Consider the following 14943-nt stretch of genomic DNA (forward strand, 5'->3'; position numbering starts at 1 on the left):
ATAACTGTGTAACATACATGCTAAAAAGGGGGGTTAGGAGGGATGGTGAGGGATTGCCCACTACATCTTGGGAGAACAGTAGTAGCCATTGTCCTGCAGTGATTCTTGTCCTGTTGAACAATTTCTCCTTGTTGTCATCTGATACTTCTATTCCCATGTCTGATAGATTCATTTTCTGCTTTAGAAACAATGGTCCTATGCAACTGGTTTGTTTACTACAAGAATTTCCCTTCCCTTCTTTTAAATGTTTAGGTCTTTCTATTCTAGTTAATAATAAGAGTCTTTTCTACCTACCTTTTAAAAGTATGGGTCATTTTAAGGTTGAACCTATACATTTTCCTTACTCCAAGGAAAGGGATTAACACTTGTGACCATAAATATGTGGTATTTGATATTTCTCTATAGAAACTGAATGTCATATGTAACAGACAGTTAGAGTAGATGAGCAGAAAACCTGTATCCTCCATGAAGACTTGCAGAGCTAAAAAGAGAACTTATCACTTCCTCTAGCTAGAGGCAGTCTAGCTATTAATACCTATAATAATAGTTTATATTAATGATATTTATATAGCACTTTAAATTTCATCTCACATGAGCCTTACAACAACCCTATAAAGTGCAGATACTAAAAGTATTTGTAAAACCACATTTTACAGATTAGGAAATGGGCTGAGAGGAGTTAAGTGACTTCCCAACAGTCACACAGTGTCAGAAACAGGATTTGAACGAGGTGAGCTCTCCTTAATGTCACCTACACTGCTGGTTCTCCTGTTGTTCTCAGACACAAATGCCAGGATTTTTTTCTAGGCAGCGCTCAAATTATTACAATATAAATAGCTGTTATAAGGAATCTATTTAATGTTTGCTCTGTCTCCTTAGAAGCAGAATTTCTAGGTTTAGAGGAAGTTCATCTTGCTCTTTTGCTTTAAGAGACAGAGCAGATAGCGCTCGTCCTCCGTCTCTTTAAGAGGACCTTCATAAAAGAGAAAAAGAGTTAGTTCTAGGTTCCATATTGCTCTGACTTCCTTAGGAGCAGAGTTGCTGGATCATTCTCTCAGACAAAGAAGATCAGCTAGTGACTTTTGAGAGAATTACTTTTGAGAGTTGGAGATACACCTACAAAGTAGAGTTAAAGTCTGATTCTGGAGAACTTTTCTTCTCAAGGGGGAAGGAACTGTCAGAGGAGCTCTGTCCACTCTCTCTGACTTGAGAGCAGGGCCTGTGCCAGAGTCCCTCTGCCAAGAGATTCTGACAGTTATATTTGACAGTTTGATTTATATGTTACTGTAAGAAGTTAATTATCAATTTAAGGTTCATCATTTAGCATAGGTATAGTTAGGTAGAATTTAATCTTAGTTTAGTGAGAATAGTTTAAGGAGGCCTACTTGCAGGCAAGAAGAAGCTGCAAAGAAAGCAGTTAGATTTGGTGGGTTTTATTTAGATATTTTAGTATAGGGTTAAGAGATTTCCTATCCTATTCCTAACTCCTGTTCCTATCCCACCTCTCCTGATAATAAATAAGGGTTGTATCAATCTGCTTCTTGCCTTTTATCAACCGGCTGCACAATAGTTTAACCCCCTAACAACCATCTTCAAAATAGGTTTACTATATATTTAACATCTTTAGTTTCAATAAAACACAGCCAGTAACCTTTCTCTCCCATGCCAATCGTAACCCTTGGAATTTTCCTCTGAATTTTTTATTACTATGTGAATATAACAGATATTTCAGCCTAAGAACAAAATGAGAGGATTGCATAGGAAACTAAGCTTTTGTTTAAGTGATTATAAAATATGACATGACTTTAACAACACTCTCCTTTTGCCCTCTTCTACATATCTTTTCAATTTCTCTGCTATTTTTTGGCATCACTTTTGCCACTCTTCTTCCCCAAACAGAAGCCTTCCCCTTCACCAGTACAAGTATAAAAGCCAAATGATCCACAAACTGGCTAGGTTTTTAAAGTTATGCAGCTTTCTGCACTAATAGCCATTAGCTCTCTGCCAAGAGGGGAGTGTGCTACATCATTAGTTTTCTTAAATCATAGTTAATTGCATTGGTCAGTCCTGAAGTTATTTTCATTATTGTAATTGTCATATAAATTGTTTTCTTGGTTTTGTCCACTTCCCTCCGAATTTATTCGTCTTCTCAGATTTCCTAAACCATGGCATCAAAATCTCTTCCTCTCAAGCAAAGCTAAATTCTCTTATATTATAATCTGACTGTGCTGGTCTTTTACTCTGTGATAACTTATTCTTCATCTTCAGCTGAGTCTTAATAAGTAGAGATTATTCAAATCCTGCCTTACACACTTATTAGCTGTATGACCCTGGTCAAGACACTTCCTCCTTTGCCTCAGTTTCTCATCTGTAAAATGAACTGGAGAAGGAAATGGCAAACCACTCCAATATCTTTTCCAATAAAGCCCAAAATGGGGTCTTTAAGAGTTGGACAAATTACTGAAACTACTGAATGACACTTAACCCAGAGCCTGGCATTTAGTTGGGACAATATAAATGTTTATGCCTTTCCCCTCTTTTCCCCTTTTAAAGTAAAGTGGCTCCCAAAGAGCCAATTGGGCTGAAGAATTCTTAATCAAGATTCCTGTCTCATCTTTTTTTTACTTATTTTTATTTTTTAGGTTAACCTAAAGTAAGCCCTTATTAATCCAGATCTGTGATTGCATTGGTATGGGAACACCTAGGGGGGAAACACCAACTATTCTGAAATTTAGTCTTAGAAGCCTGGGGCACCGTGAAAAGATGAAAACAAATGGTTGGTCCTTTTTAAAGGCCTTGTCCTATATCCTAAAGAGAAAATATTACTTGGAGGCAAATAGAAGGTGTCTTATCATGTAATGTTAGCATTCTGAATCTTGATGCTTGAGAACAGCAACACATAAATCCTCTCTTTGTGCTCTTCTTAATGTCCATGGCAATAGGCTTTGTTTCAAGCTCCATTAATTAAACAGATGGCATACCAGCCCAGAGTGGCCATATGTGGGTGTTGGTGCTTGAAATGCTGTGGTTCTTATAACATTTTGCACCAATAGAAAAATGGAAGGAGTGTCCTAGGCTTAGAACAGTGACATAAATGTTCTTACCCATACTCAAACACATACATCTGGGTATGTGTTTGCACTTTGGGAACCGGGGCCGGGACAGCTTCTGTTTTCAGATGTAAGTATTTACAATTCTTTAATCTCATTCCAGGTCTAGAAATTGGGGAAAAGTACGGGTGGGGGAGGAAAGAAAAGACCTCATATAATCATGGTACAATAGAAGACTTTTTTTTTTAATTTTAGAAAGATTTCTTCCAGAAATTATTTTAAAACAGTTACCAAACTGTTGGTTAGTAAGTCAAATATTATAAAACTGCCCAAATCAATTAAACTGCCAATCATTTTCCATCTGTCCTAATAGCTGTGGAAAGTTATTTGAAAGAAGTAATAGTTTTGGGACTGTAAGAATGAAAAGTTTATTGCCTAATCAGCTATCTTGTTCATTTCTGAAGAGCAGTGACCTTTTGGCTATAGGTTAAAAATAATAGCAATAAACTTGTGTCTAGTATCATTTTCAACTTTTATGTGAGCTAGAGTTTTTCATTTATAAAAAGAAATTGGACTAGATGACCTCTAAGGACCCTTTTCTGTCCCTAGACCTTTTATCCCATGAATTTTCACCTCTTTTACTTTGTCCTTTGATTTTCACAATAGCTTTGTGATACTTGATACTAGATCTCATCAAATCTAGAGTACTGGGAAAGACATACTGGTGGAAATCTTTCCAGAACTCCTACATCATCTTCTCTCCAGTGTTGGTGATTCCTCTGTCTCTTCTCCTTTAAACTGGCTGTCATCAAGACAATAAGCTTCTATTGGAGGAGCAATCAAAAAGTCTTTCTACCTATTGTCCCTGAGATATTCAACCAGAAGTGAAACTTTTCAGAATTCTCCAGTCTATTGGAATTCATGAACCAGGAACACTGGCTGCCAAGCAGGACTTGACTCAGTATTTCTATGTGCAGATTAGAACACGAATGTACATATGCAAGAGCAGGGAGGCAGGTTCTTACAAAATAAGGTTTTGTTGATTGTTTTAAGCAGTTTCCTTTCTGCAGCAGCTGCATCACACTTCTGGCTAGTACTGATCTCATGGCTGGCTAAAATAATCAGTATCTCTAAGGTTTTTTCTAACTATGAGTATGAGTCTTTAGTTTAAATTTTTTTTAATAGATTCTTTTCACTTATACATCATTTCTGGACACAAAGCTCTCCCTCCCCCCATGTCATCTTATAGCTGAACCCTCCATTGTAAAAAAGAAAAAGTTGAGTCAAACCATCAGGCTAGTGACCCATCTATTATATGCCACAGTCCATCCTCATAGACCTTTCTTGTGTCTTTTTCACATGAACTCTACCAGGCTTAATTTTTCTGTCCTGCATTTATGCTCTTCATTTAGCAAACCTCTTTGAGATGCAGATCTGACATTTTACAGATAGTACCAAAAGACTTAGTGGATTTATAATCTATTAGTTTTAGCCCACAGGCCTAACCTATTCAAAAAATTTAATTGCCCAAAATTTTGCTGCTTCTCCAAGCTTTGGTATGTCTGCAAATTTGATAAACATACCTGCTAAACCTCACCTAATTCCAGATATTGTGGCAATCAATGAAGTGTAACAGAAAGGAAACTGGCCTTGGAGTCAGGAAACTGAGGGGGACTCTGGGCAAGTTATTTAACTTGTGCCTGTCTCCTTTTCCTTATAAATAAAATGAGGAGGATCATACCTACCTTTCAGGATGGTTGTGATCAAATCAAATGAGATATTGGCAAAGTGCTTTGCAAATCTTAAAGTGATGTATAAATGCTAGTATGGTGGTAGTAATAGTACTAGTAGTGGTAGTTTATGGCTGTCAAATCACTTCTGCAGCTGTTGCCTTGCCTCTAAAACAGGAAACAGCCTCAACAATTTTTTTTTAAACCTAAAAACTCAAGCTCTATTGAAAAGACACAGTGACTTATTAACATACCTTTCTACCCGGGGCTATTTATTGTCAGCCTAAAATCATTTGACTAGTTAATAATATTATATTTATTTATAGCATTTATTATATGCTTTACAAACATCTCATTTTATCCTCACCACAATCCTGGGAGGAGGTGTTGTTATCCCCATTTTGGAGATGAGGAAACTGAGACAGATTAAGAGATTTGCCTGGCCATATGGCTTCTAAATGTCAGAGGTCTTCGATGACTTTTACTGATCTACTCACCACTATTATCCTTCAAACACTTCTTCATCTCGTTCAAGGAAATCTTGAAGGGTTTCCAAATGTATTGTCAAATGTCTACCTAGAAATACAGCAGTTATTAAATGTGAATACATTGGGGATGATTTTTCTTAAACACATTCTGGCTCCTAGCAGTCACCATTCTTTTCCAGGTGATCAGAAATCATGTTTAATAATCCACTTTAGAATTTTGCCGAAGATTTCTATGAGATCTCCCAACCTCTAGTTTCTAGAATCCACATTTTCTCATGGCAAAAATCTGACTTCCATTCATCTCTATTGTTTTAATTTTTTTAAACCCTTCTGTCTTAGTATCAAATCAAAGAGTGGCAAGGACTAAGCAGTTGGCATTTCAATGACTTGCCCAGGGTCACACAGACAGGAAGTGAATGAGGCCAAAACTGGAGCCAGGTCCCCTCGACTCCAAGACCAGGTGCTCTATCCACTAGGCTAACTAGCTGCCACCATCTCCATAACTTTTTCTTTTTTTTTAAACCCTTACCTTCCATTTTGGAGTCAGTACTGTGTATTGGCTCCTAGACAGAAGAGTGCTAAGGGTAAGCAATGGGGGTCAAGTGACTTGCCCAGGGTCACACAGCTGGGAAGTGTCTGAGGCCAGATTTGAACCTAGGACCTCTTGTCTCTAGGCCTGGCTTTCAATCCACTGAGCTACCCAGCTACCCCTCCATAACTTTTTTTAATTCTTTTTTTTTTTGAACCCTTACCTTCTGTCTGGTAAGGGCTAGGCAATGGGGGTCAAGTGACTTGCCCAGGGTCACGCACAGCTGAGAAGTGTCTGAAGCCAGATTTGAACATAGGACCTCCTGTCTCTAGGCCTGGCTCTCAATCTACTGAGCCACCCAACTGCCCCCACCTCCATAACTTTTTTTTTTTAAACCCTTACCTTCCATCTTGGAGTCAATACTGTTTATTGGCTCCAAGGCAGAAGAGTGGTAAGGGTGGACAATGGGGGTCAAGTGACTTGCCCAGGGTCACACAGCTGAGAAGTGTTGGAGGCCAGATTTGAGCCTAGGGACCTCCCGTCTCTAGGCCTGACTCTTATTCCACTGAGCTGCCCAGCTGCCCCCTCCATAACTTTTTATTTTTAATTTTTATTTTATTTTATTTTAAACCCTTACCTTCCATCTTGGAGTCAATACTGTGTATTGTCTCCAAGGCAGAAGAGAGGTAAGGGCTAGGCAACAGGGGTTAAGTGACTTGCCCAGGGTCACACAGCTGTGAAGTGTCTGAGGTCAGATTTGAACCTAGGACTTCCTGCCTCCATAACTTTTTAAAGACCTTTTTCTTATGCTTTCTTAGACTACCAAGAGTAGTTCCATGACCACAACTACCAGTGCTTTCAGTGCCCTGGACTGCAGCTCCTGTGGGTCTGTCTGGAGACTCATTTAAATGGGAGCTCTTTTCTCTCTTGATGCTCTCTTTGGTCCAGTTTAAATGATTAAAGTAGATAGAAATGGGAAAAGCAGAATTCTAGGAAAGGTGCCCCTTTGCCAGTTCCTGGATGTCAGACCTTTTCCTGTGCCTGTTCTTCCAGCTGACTCAGTGTGGACGCCATGATCAGATCCCTAAAACAGACTTTGCTGTCCCAGAACTTGGAGTCACCAAAATGGAGCTCCGCGGAGGTTTTGGTAAATACTGCCAGAATTCTGGGTAGAGATAATTGTGGAAGTGGAAAAAGTGAAATGGAGCTACCCCAGGGGGTTTCTGGAGAAATGGAGCCAACTGAGAAAGGACCCTGGGCTTGCCGCCTCAAGGTTTTCCTTGGGTTGTGATCCTTGTGGGTATTTATACTGAGCGCACCACCATGGTAGGCACCCTCTTTGGCGAAGTGATGGCTGAGGTCTAAAGATCTGGGATGGGATGTATTCTCCAGTCCTGTCCCTCAGTCTTGGCCAGAGCAGAAATGCTCTACCTCACCACCACCCGCTTCTGAAGACGGGATTTATGGGCAACAAAAGGAGAAACAGGAGCCCCCAACAAAGGGTTAGCCAGCGTGTGTGGGCTCAGGTGGCTTTGAGGGTGTTGTCCATGGGGATGCATTAGGTCTAGGTTTGACAGCTAAGTTCCAGCTTTGAGAACCTGCAGTGGATAGTCAGGAGGGACAAGGATGCTTCTAACAAATTAGTTGTAAGCAGAGCACATGCTGAGAGACGGTTGTATTCCCAGGTGCCCGGATGTGAACTCCGGCATTATGAGGCTGGCATATGGGCCAGCACCGTGATCAAAGGTGGCGGGCAGAAGGAGGCACTTCGTCAAGGGTTCAGGAAACTCTTCCACTACATGCAGGGGGAGAATGAGCCAGGTATCCAGCCCTTCAACCTCTGCCCAGAATAACCTTTCTCCACTCTGTAGGCATTAAGCCAAGGGTTGGGTTCCACGGCTGAGTGGGTCTCCATTTGGATTACAGAACCAAGTGGCATCACCTTAGGTTTTGACTTTCTTGCTCCAGCTACCAGAGGGGAGGCCTTGCAGGCCAGGTGATTGCAGGTAGCTGCTCCTTAGTCTCATCCTAGTTTGGTTCTTCTACTTTTCCTGCTCACAAGGAGCTAGAGCTGCAGACAGCCCTGTGCGAGACCGGAGTTAAATCCCAAGTAGAGGGTGAGCCATTATGATCATTTCCTTTAGGCCTTCAGTGACTAGCCTTTGTATTGTACTAAGCTTTGTTGGCTCACTCTCTAGTCTACACACCAAACTTGAGCTTCTGATAACTGACCCAGATAGTTGAGGATGGTGCTTCTGCAATTTTCCATGAAAATTTTGTTAGTGAGTAAAAGTTTATATTACATAAGTTAGTAACTGGCTTGGGCTAATTTCTTGAATGAACACTAACATAACTGCAATTTACAAGAGATTATCCAAATATAGGATGACTCACCTCCCCCCACTTTCTTGTGAGGACCATCAATGTAGGTCATTGATCAAACATCTCAACTATCATCCTTTGGTGGTTTTAGGATACATGTAGGTCACTATCAAGTTTTTTCTTACCAGAGACTAAGATTGAGATGACAGTGCCAGTGACCTGCTTGGTACAGCCTGGCACCACTGAATACAAGGTTTCCTTCTTTGTACCAACTAAGCATCAGAATTCTCCACCAGAGCCCACAGACCCGGATGTGTTCCTTGAGCAGAGGAAAGGAGCAGCCATTTTTGTCAGGTAGCTATTTGCTTCCACTTCAGTGAGGAGAGGAACCCTTGGCATAGAAGTACAATGTGTGAACAGTACTACATTGTTTCTCTATAGACCTTCAACTTAAGGTGCTACAACCAGGATAATAAAATTCTTTTCATCTTATTACAGGTCATTTGGAGGATTTGCTTCTGTGGAAAAATTCAGCAAAGAGGCAAAAGCTCTGGCAGATACTTTGGAAAAGGAGGGTCAATCCTTTCATTCTGATTTCTACTATACTGCTGGCTATAATAGACCTTTTACACTCTTCAACAGACATAATGAAGTATGGTACTTCAAGAAGGAAGAGGTGGAAGGGTTGTGGGTAAGGGCTTAATCTTTCTGACAATTTAAATCATAGCCTTAAATCCATAGGTAATCACTCCTTTTAATAACAGACCAGTTTATACACTTTTGGGGGGAGGAAGCCATTAATGGCTTGTTTACTAGAGCTAGATCCACTAGTTTAAGCAATGATGAAGTTCTAGATTATCCAGTTCCATATGAACTCATCTTTCAAATGTAGGAACATCTAGTACAATGGTACAATTAGTCATGGGAAATGGGGAGGACAAGTTAAAAGCCCAGATTAGTCATTTTGTGGAAAATATTTTTATGAGTTACAGATGGCAAAGAACTTCCTTGGAAAAATTGGCAAACTTCTGATCTAATGGACACTATAGTGAAGGAAACCTGGGCAACTATCTCAACTGCCACTGGCTTGCAGTTTGTGAATATCTGTATGTACCTGCCATTTCTTTTTTTCTTTATTTTCTTGTCAAATGAATTATGTACAATGGTTTGCAAACTTTAAAACTGTACTTTTCCTTATTAAAAGTTTTGTAGTTAAAATTTTTCCAGTTACTCAAATTGACTAATGTCACTTAAATATTCTTTCCTTTTTAAAATATACCTCATAATCTTCTGAAGGGATGCCATATCATCCTTCCCTTTAATGGTGCTAAGTGAGCCAAGCTTTATACAAATGAAAACATAAGGCCTATCTGAAATTCAGTTTTGTTGAAAGATAGCTCATCACAACCAATTAATGTATATCACTTTATTAAAATTCTGTTGGGAACACCTTAACAGCATATTGGTCATTTGTTTCAAGCTTCTCAGATTCCAGAAGTTCCTAACCTGCAATGCAAAACATTACCTTTAGTTACAAAGAAAATCAGTAAAATACTTTCTCCCCCAAATTTGTCAAAATCAGACCTTAGTTTCTCATCACTTATCAGTGAGAGAGTTCAAGTAAAGGATGATGTCATCATGTTCTGAAGGGTAGGGTAGGGATTTCTTTTGCTTCCCCCCTTACCTTACTGGGAATATTAAGCCAGGCACTTTCATTTCGGATGATTCATCCAAAGTGTTCCTAGAACAAACAGTAAAATTAGCCAAGTATTTTGAAAGCTTGCAACAACATTCATTTTTGATGATAACCTCAGAATAAAAGTGGAACGGTATATGGGTGAAATCATTGCCATTTCATTTGGCAGAATCATTAACATCACTGGTTAGAAATTCCCACTCAAAAGATCAACAAAAATCTGGGTCTTACCTTCCATGGTAGGTTCCTCAGATTTTTGTTCAATCTATGAAAGGATAATAAAACTTTAGAAAAGTTACAACTTGAACATTTGGCCTGATCTTACAAAACACTCCCAATTTTGTAATTTCTCTTATACATGCCTTGCTATAACCCATTTGATCATTTCCATTACCTTGGCCATATTCTACCCATAATCCCATGTAATTTAATAAGATGTCATTGTATTCAAGTTTCCAATTGTAACCTCAGGGTAAAATATGGAACGGTTTAGGAGTAAAATCATGTTCTTTCATTTGGCAGAATCTTTTACATCACTGGTTACAATTAAATACTCAAATGTTCAAAATGGGTTAACTAAAATGGAATTATTTCACTTACTTGTCTTTTCTCCAATCCCTTTGACATTTTATGCTGAAAAATAAAAAACATTGCCATCAGGGAAAGGTTAGAAAAAAACAGCAAAAGAACCTTTAACTTAATCTAACATTTATCAGAGGGTGCAAAAGGAACAATTGCCAAGATAAAAAAACCCCATAAACTTACAAATTACAGGGGGAGGGGGAAAAGAGAAGTAGGTAGCTCAGTAGATTGAGTCAGGCCTAGAGTGGAAGGTCCCAAGTTCCAATCTGGCCTCAGACTTCCTAGCTGTGTGACCCTGAGCAAGTCACTTTTAAATCTCATTGCCTATACTTCACACAGTACACAGTATTGATTTTAAGATGAAAGGTAAGGGTTTTAAAAAATGATATAGTTAATATACTTATACATATAATCCTGGAGTCTCCAATAGCAGATACATCAGATAGGAGCGAAAGACAAAATAGTGTTGTTCACCACCATACATCTGCTGAACTATGTTATCATCATTGTATAAGCTTTGAGACTCCCTTTGTGACCTGCTTGCAAATTTCTCAAAATGTAATTATAGTCACCTTTTCAGCTTCTTCATTCATCTTTGGCTCAGCATAGATGGCATTATTCAGTAGTAACCATAGATCAATGCATTTTAATCTGGTAGAAAAAAAGGGGGGGGGAGGGGGGAGGAGAGTTAACTTTTCTTGCCAGATTGTCCATTTTTCCATTTTCAGAAAATTGTACTGTTTCAGAAAAAGAAAATCCTCATTCTCTTTCAGAGAGATTCCCATTGTTTTAATGTATAAATCATCACCAACAGTACATGAGACAACTTTACAGCCCTTTAATATTTACATATTGGCTTAATCTTTATATTCTTTTCCTTTAACATTTATATACAACTGACAAGCCAATTGCTTAGACTAGTCTTGGCCATTTATACATTTCAAGTCTTCTCTACTTGCTTTCTAGAAATCTTTGAAGTTATCCAGAATTTTACATATACAAAAAGTATTTCCTCCCTGTCAAATAAACAAACTCTAGGTACCCTATTTTACAAATAGGTTAACCACAGCTTAGATTAGATTGCACACCAAGGAAAAGGCTAAATCAAAGCAAAGTATTTCTTAAAAAGTTTTATTCCCCCCCCCACATTGAGAAACAAAAGCTGTCAGAAGAATCTGGATATGATCAAACCCTGGATATATTTCCTCCAAGTCCCCCAGATAACACAAGCAGCATTTGGTCTCCTTACCCAATTTTAAGTGATCACCACGGCATCTGGACTTGAGAAACCTATACAGATACAGTTTACATGAAATGTAACTTAGTCACAGAGAAACCAAAGTTGCACTCAATTTGTTACAGGGCACTTCAGTGCTATGATTTATCTACATGCTGATTTCAGGTCAGACATTTGAAGACATCATTATAAACCCTGTTAAATAGCTTTAGGAAACAATATTCATTTCCAAAGATCCTTGCCAAATCCAAAATGAATATATTGCTTTAGAAAAAACAAACAAACACCATTCTTCATATGGCAACTGATCCACAGTAGTAGCAGCTATTATTCCCATTTTACAAATAAATCCCTGAGCAGGGTTATTCAGTGACTCAAAGTTAATCAAGTTAAATTCAAAACCTACTCTTCCTGAACTAGCTAGCACTTGGTATCAATTCAAATGCCTAAAATGATAAATATTCACTTACAAAATAATCCAACTGCAACAACTTCAAGATCTCAGCTATAGCCTAAAAGAGACCAACTTTAGGTTAAATAAGCCTACTAGTAGTAATTATCAAAAGTTTAAAAGCAACGCCTGAAATCAGGTAGAGCTAATTAGACCTCCATGATTAAGTCAGTCTATTGGCTTTTCATCATTCAGGCTGAGATTACCAGACAACTCTCCTATGAGAACTCAACTAGGATAATCATTTCCTAGACAAAGGAAACCAAAGTGCAGACATTTTTTCATTGTAATTAAGCAGAGCAATATCAGCAAAATAGTTGTTCCCAGACTATTGAACTAACCTTTGACACAATAAAAACCTCCCAATCAACAGCAAAACAAGTATCACCACTTCTTGCTTCTCAGTTACTTTTACAAACTCAACTACATAAAACTTCTGACAAAAAGGGGTACAACCAATTTCATGTTTATCATATCCTTATTTAACTTTGAAAATCCAAGTTTACTTCTAATTTTAAAAACTAGGTACTCTTGATGCTTCCAGTGTTAATATGGCCCTAAGTTTTATATCTAACAAAACCTAAATAGTTTTTACTTTTTCAAGGCACCTGGCAAATAACTGTAATCTGACAGATTCCTAAAGATATTTTTGGTTGCCCAGTTCCTCCATGTTCTACTTCAAATGTTAAGGCCTCACTTACCATTTCTACTTCCAGTTGTCAAGTCCCTAGAGCTAAAAAAGGGGAAGGAAAAAAATTTATTTATTCTCTTTTATCGCAGAAATTTAAGCAAATTGTTTTCTTACAAGTCAGATACATCAGACAATAAGGTAAGTATTCTTCATTAATATCTGCTGAACTATGCAACCATCATAGTATCTGTTTTACTATTATCATTAAGTGGGACATGACCATTGGGGGAAAAAAGTATATTACCTGTTTGCCTGTAATGCTTGCAATTCCTTGGAGCCTAAAGAGAGAAAACACACAGCACTAAGTAACTTATCTTCTTGTGTTTATCTCTAAACAGTACCATTTGAGTGCTTCAGTTTAAGAGAAAGGTGGTAATATTTCTCATCATACCCATGATCAAGAGTAGCAAATAAAAGTTCATCATTAAAGCACAATTGTTCAATTCTTTAAATACAGCTTTGAGGTTGGGCCAGATCCTAAGCATGCTAAGTGGCAAGGCACTGCTTACCTTCCAAAGCTGCATTTTCACTCAGATATATTCAACTTACCTCAGAAACAGCAACTTCATCCATGATGTATAACTGAAAAGTACAGAAAACAGATTCAACATTCTAAAAAGCCAAGTTGAATGAGACTCTCTCTCACTATCAAAGCCTCAGCAAATTATTGTCAGAAATCATTTCTGTCCACTACTCTTAGAACATCATAGGCTGAACAGCTAGGAAAAATACCAAATCCCATTATTTAACACTACTGCTTTAGTAGCTAGATCAAATCATGTAATAGTTTGAGTTTATTGTAAAACATTTTGAGTTATTTGTTAGATATGCCAAAAACCTTAAAACATAATCGTAATAGCTAATATTTATAGTTAGCTTTCAACAATAACCTTGGGAGGTCTTCCATCTTATAGATGAGGAAACAATTTGCCCAGGGTCACAACTAACAGGCTCTTGATGAGTCCCAACTCTACCCCTTAAAAGCCCTGTCTTTCAAATATAGCTTACCTTTAAGGTCAGCCAATAACATGCTCCTGCTTTCTCGAGTTCCATATCTAATAAAAACAAAAGCCAAGTTTTGTGGAAACCAAGGGATGCAAATATTCTAAACCTCATGTTACTATGAAACTCTACTGGTTGCCATTTGAGATTAGCACACTATGAAACGCTAATAACTCATTTGTTTTATTCCGCCCCCCATGCATTAAATCAAAACTTTTTCTTGTGCCCAGCCTTATTCGTCTTTACAATCTAACCTCCAAATGTTGCAGACGGGAAAGGGGGGGGGTTAAGGGGGATTATAATTATGCATGGGAGCCAAGCTCCCTCTGGACTCCAAATCAAAGGCCCGGTTTTGGGGCCCAAACACGTGCAGAGTCAGCACGTGGATCGCTCCGTTCCCCCCCCCCCCGCAGGGGCCCTAGGGTTATTTGTTCATTTTGGGATGTTTTTAAGATCCCGTGGGCACAGGTAGGGAATGGCCGCCCTCGCTGGAACTGTGGGATGCCACGTTCCTTTCTAAGGCCCTCTGCAATCCCTCACCCTCACACCGCCACCCACCTTTGCTCGGCTCAGGCCCCGCATCAGAGACGTTGGCATTCATCAGCAATCTCAGATGTCCCTACCAACGTTACTTTCATCACACAGCATGGCCTGAAAACCATATTCCCACCCCGCGGCGGGTCCAGGATACAGGCTTAAGTCGGAGGCCTCAAGGACCTGGTCTCCCTCCCTAGGGAAGTCCCAAACAGAATCCAATGCCATCCGACGACTGTTCAAGGTGCGGATGAGAATGTGCTCTACTCCCGGAGAGAGAATGGCGGGCCTACCACCACGCATCCCGGGAAGATACAGAGCCGGAGCCGCGTCGAGGGGAAAAACTTACCTAAGATAAGGAGCGTTTCTTCCTCAAAGAGAACGAAAGAGCCGCAGCGAAGCCCTTTATATAAAGGCGGCGTGACGTCATGACGCCCCGCCAGCGTCTGTCCCGCCCCGCCCCTGCCAAAGAGCGGGAACTGGAGGCCCAGACTCTTCTTCGTCTTCCCTCTGGTATTCTCCACCAGCTCCTCCCTCCCCCAGCTTCGGTTCGTCCCCTAGTCGGTGGCCCCTCCTACCGCCTGCGGCGGGGGGTTGGACTCGCGGGGAGCACGTGACGTTAGGCAGCGGC

General features: G+C 39.5%; 1 protein-coding gene, 1 long non-coding RNA gene and 10 other non-coding genes across 14 annotated transcripts; 1 reads left to right on the top strand and 11 right to left on the bottom strand.

Moving 5' to 3' along the window:
* The first annotated feature begins 6504 nt into the window (after nt 1–6504).
* On the top strand, nt 6505–9455 carry LOC123243650 (heme-binding protein 2-like). The gene is made up of 5 exons (XM_044671674.1): nt 6505–6944; nt 7483–7618; nt 8308–8473; nt 8618–8810; nt 9112–9455. The coding sequence occupies exons 1-5, from the start codon at nt 6870–6872 to the stop codon at nt 9154–9156; spliced, it is 615 nt and encodes a 204-aa protein (XP_044527609.1). The 5' UTR covers nt 6505–6869; the 3' UTR covers nt 9157–9455.
* Nucleotides 9456–9534: 79 nt separating this feature from the next.
* LOC123243651 lies at nt 9535–14696 on the bottom strand. Of its 3 annotated transcripts, XR_006506051.1 has the most exons (12): nt 14662–14696; nt 13785–13831; nt 13326–13358; nt 13021–13054; nt 12787–12818; nt 12105–12146; nt 11647–11687; nt 10970–11048; nt 10416–10448; nt 10047–10080; nt 9804–9860; nt 9535–9625 (listed from the first exon to the last, which is right to left on the bottom strand). It is a non-coding gene; the product is annotated as an uncharacterized LOC123243651 (long non-coding RNA). The 3 variants fall into 3 exon arrangements; XR_006506050.1 differs by lacking the exon at nt 12105–12146 and having other exon boundaries at nt 14662–14695; XR_006506052.1 differs by lacking the exons at nt 12105–12146; nt 14662–14696 and adding an exon at nt 14337–14573.
* Nucleotides 9691–9767, bottom strand: LOC123248189. The gene has a single exon (XR_006506264.1). It is a non-coding gene; the product is annotated as a small nucleolar RNA SNORD81 (small nucleolar RNA).
* On the bottom strand, nt 9926–10004 carry LOC123248218. The gene has a single exon (XR_006506290.1). It is a non-coding gene; the product is annotated as a small nucleolar RNA SNORD47 (small nucleolar RNA).
* LOC123248219 lies at nt 10279–10357 on the bottom strand. The gene has a single exon (XR_006506291.1). It is a non-coding gene; the product is annotated as a small nucleolar RNA SNORD47 (small nucleolar RNA).
* On the bottom strand, nt 10828–10912 carry LOC123248226. The gene has a single exon (XR_006506297.1). It is a non-coding gene; the product is annotated as a small nucleolar RNA snR60/Z15/Z230/Z193/J17 (small nucleolar RNA).
* On the bottom strand, nt 11133–11213 carry LOC123248194. The gene has a single exon (XR_006506269.1). It is a non-coding gene; the product is annotated as a small nucleolar RNA SNORD79 (small nucleolar RNA).
* On the bottom strand, nt 11762–11826 carry LOC123248260. Its single transcript, XR_006506328.1, has one exon. It is a non-coding gene; the product is annotated as a small nucleolar RNA SNORD78 (small nucleolar RNA).
* Nucleotides 12219–12281, bottom strand: LOC123248223. Its single transcript, XR_006506294.1, has one exon. It is a non-coding gene; the product is annotated as a small nucleolar RNA SNORD44 (small nucleolar RNA).
* On the bottom strand, nt 12896–12963 carry LOC123248258. The gene has a single exon (XR_006506326.1). It is a non-coding gene; the product is annotated as a small nucleolar RNA SNORD77 (small nucleolar RNA).
* Nucleotides 13429–13489, bottom strand: LOC123248266. Its single transcript, XR_006506333.1, has one exon. It is a non-coding gene; the product is annotated as a small nucleolar RNA SNORD75 (small nucleolar RNA).
* LOC123248222 lies at nt 14351–14430 on the bottom strand. The gene has a single exon (XR_006506293.1). It is a non-coding gene; the product is annotated as a small nucleolar RNA SNORD74 (small nucleolar RNA).
* Nucleotides 14697–14943: the final 247 nt, after the last annotated feature.

This window comes from Gracilinanus agilis, chromosome 4, assembly GCF_016433145.1.
Source record: "Gracilinanus agilis isolate LMUSP501 chromosome 4, AgileGrace, whole genome shotgun sequence".
NCBI lineage: Eukaryota > Metazoa > Chordata > Mammalia > Didelphimorphia > Didelphidae > Gracilinanus > Gracilinanus agilis.

Excerpts from the sequence above, each read along its gene's own strand:
- LOC123243650 (XM_044671674.1), top strand. The coding sequence starts at position 6,870 with ATGATCAGATCCCTAAAACAGACTTTGCTGTCCCAGAACTTGGAGTCA. Across the intron at positions 6,945-7,482 it reads GGAGCTCCGCGGAGGTTTTG|GTGCCCGGATGTGAACTCCG; the intron begins GTAAATACTGCC and ends TTGTATTCCCAG. Across the intron at positions 8,811-9,111 it reads AAGAGGTGGAAGGGTTGTGG|ATGGCAAAGAACTTCCTTGG; the intron begins GTAAGGGCTTAA and ends TATGAGTTACAG.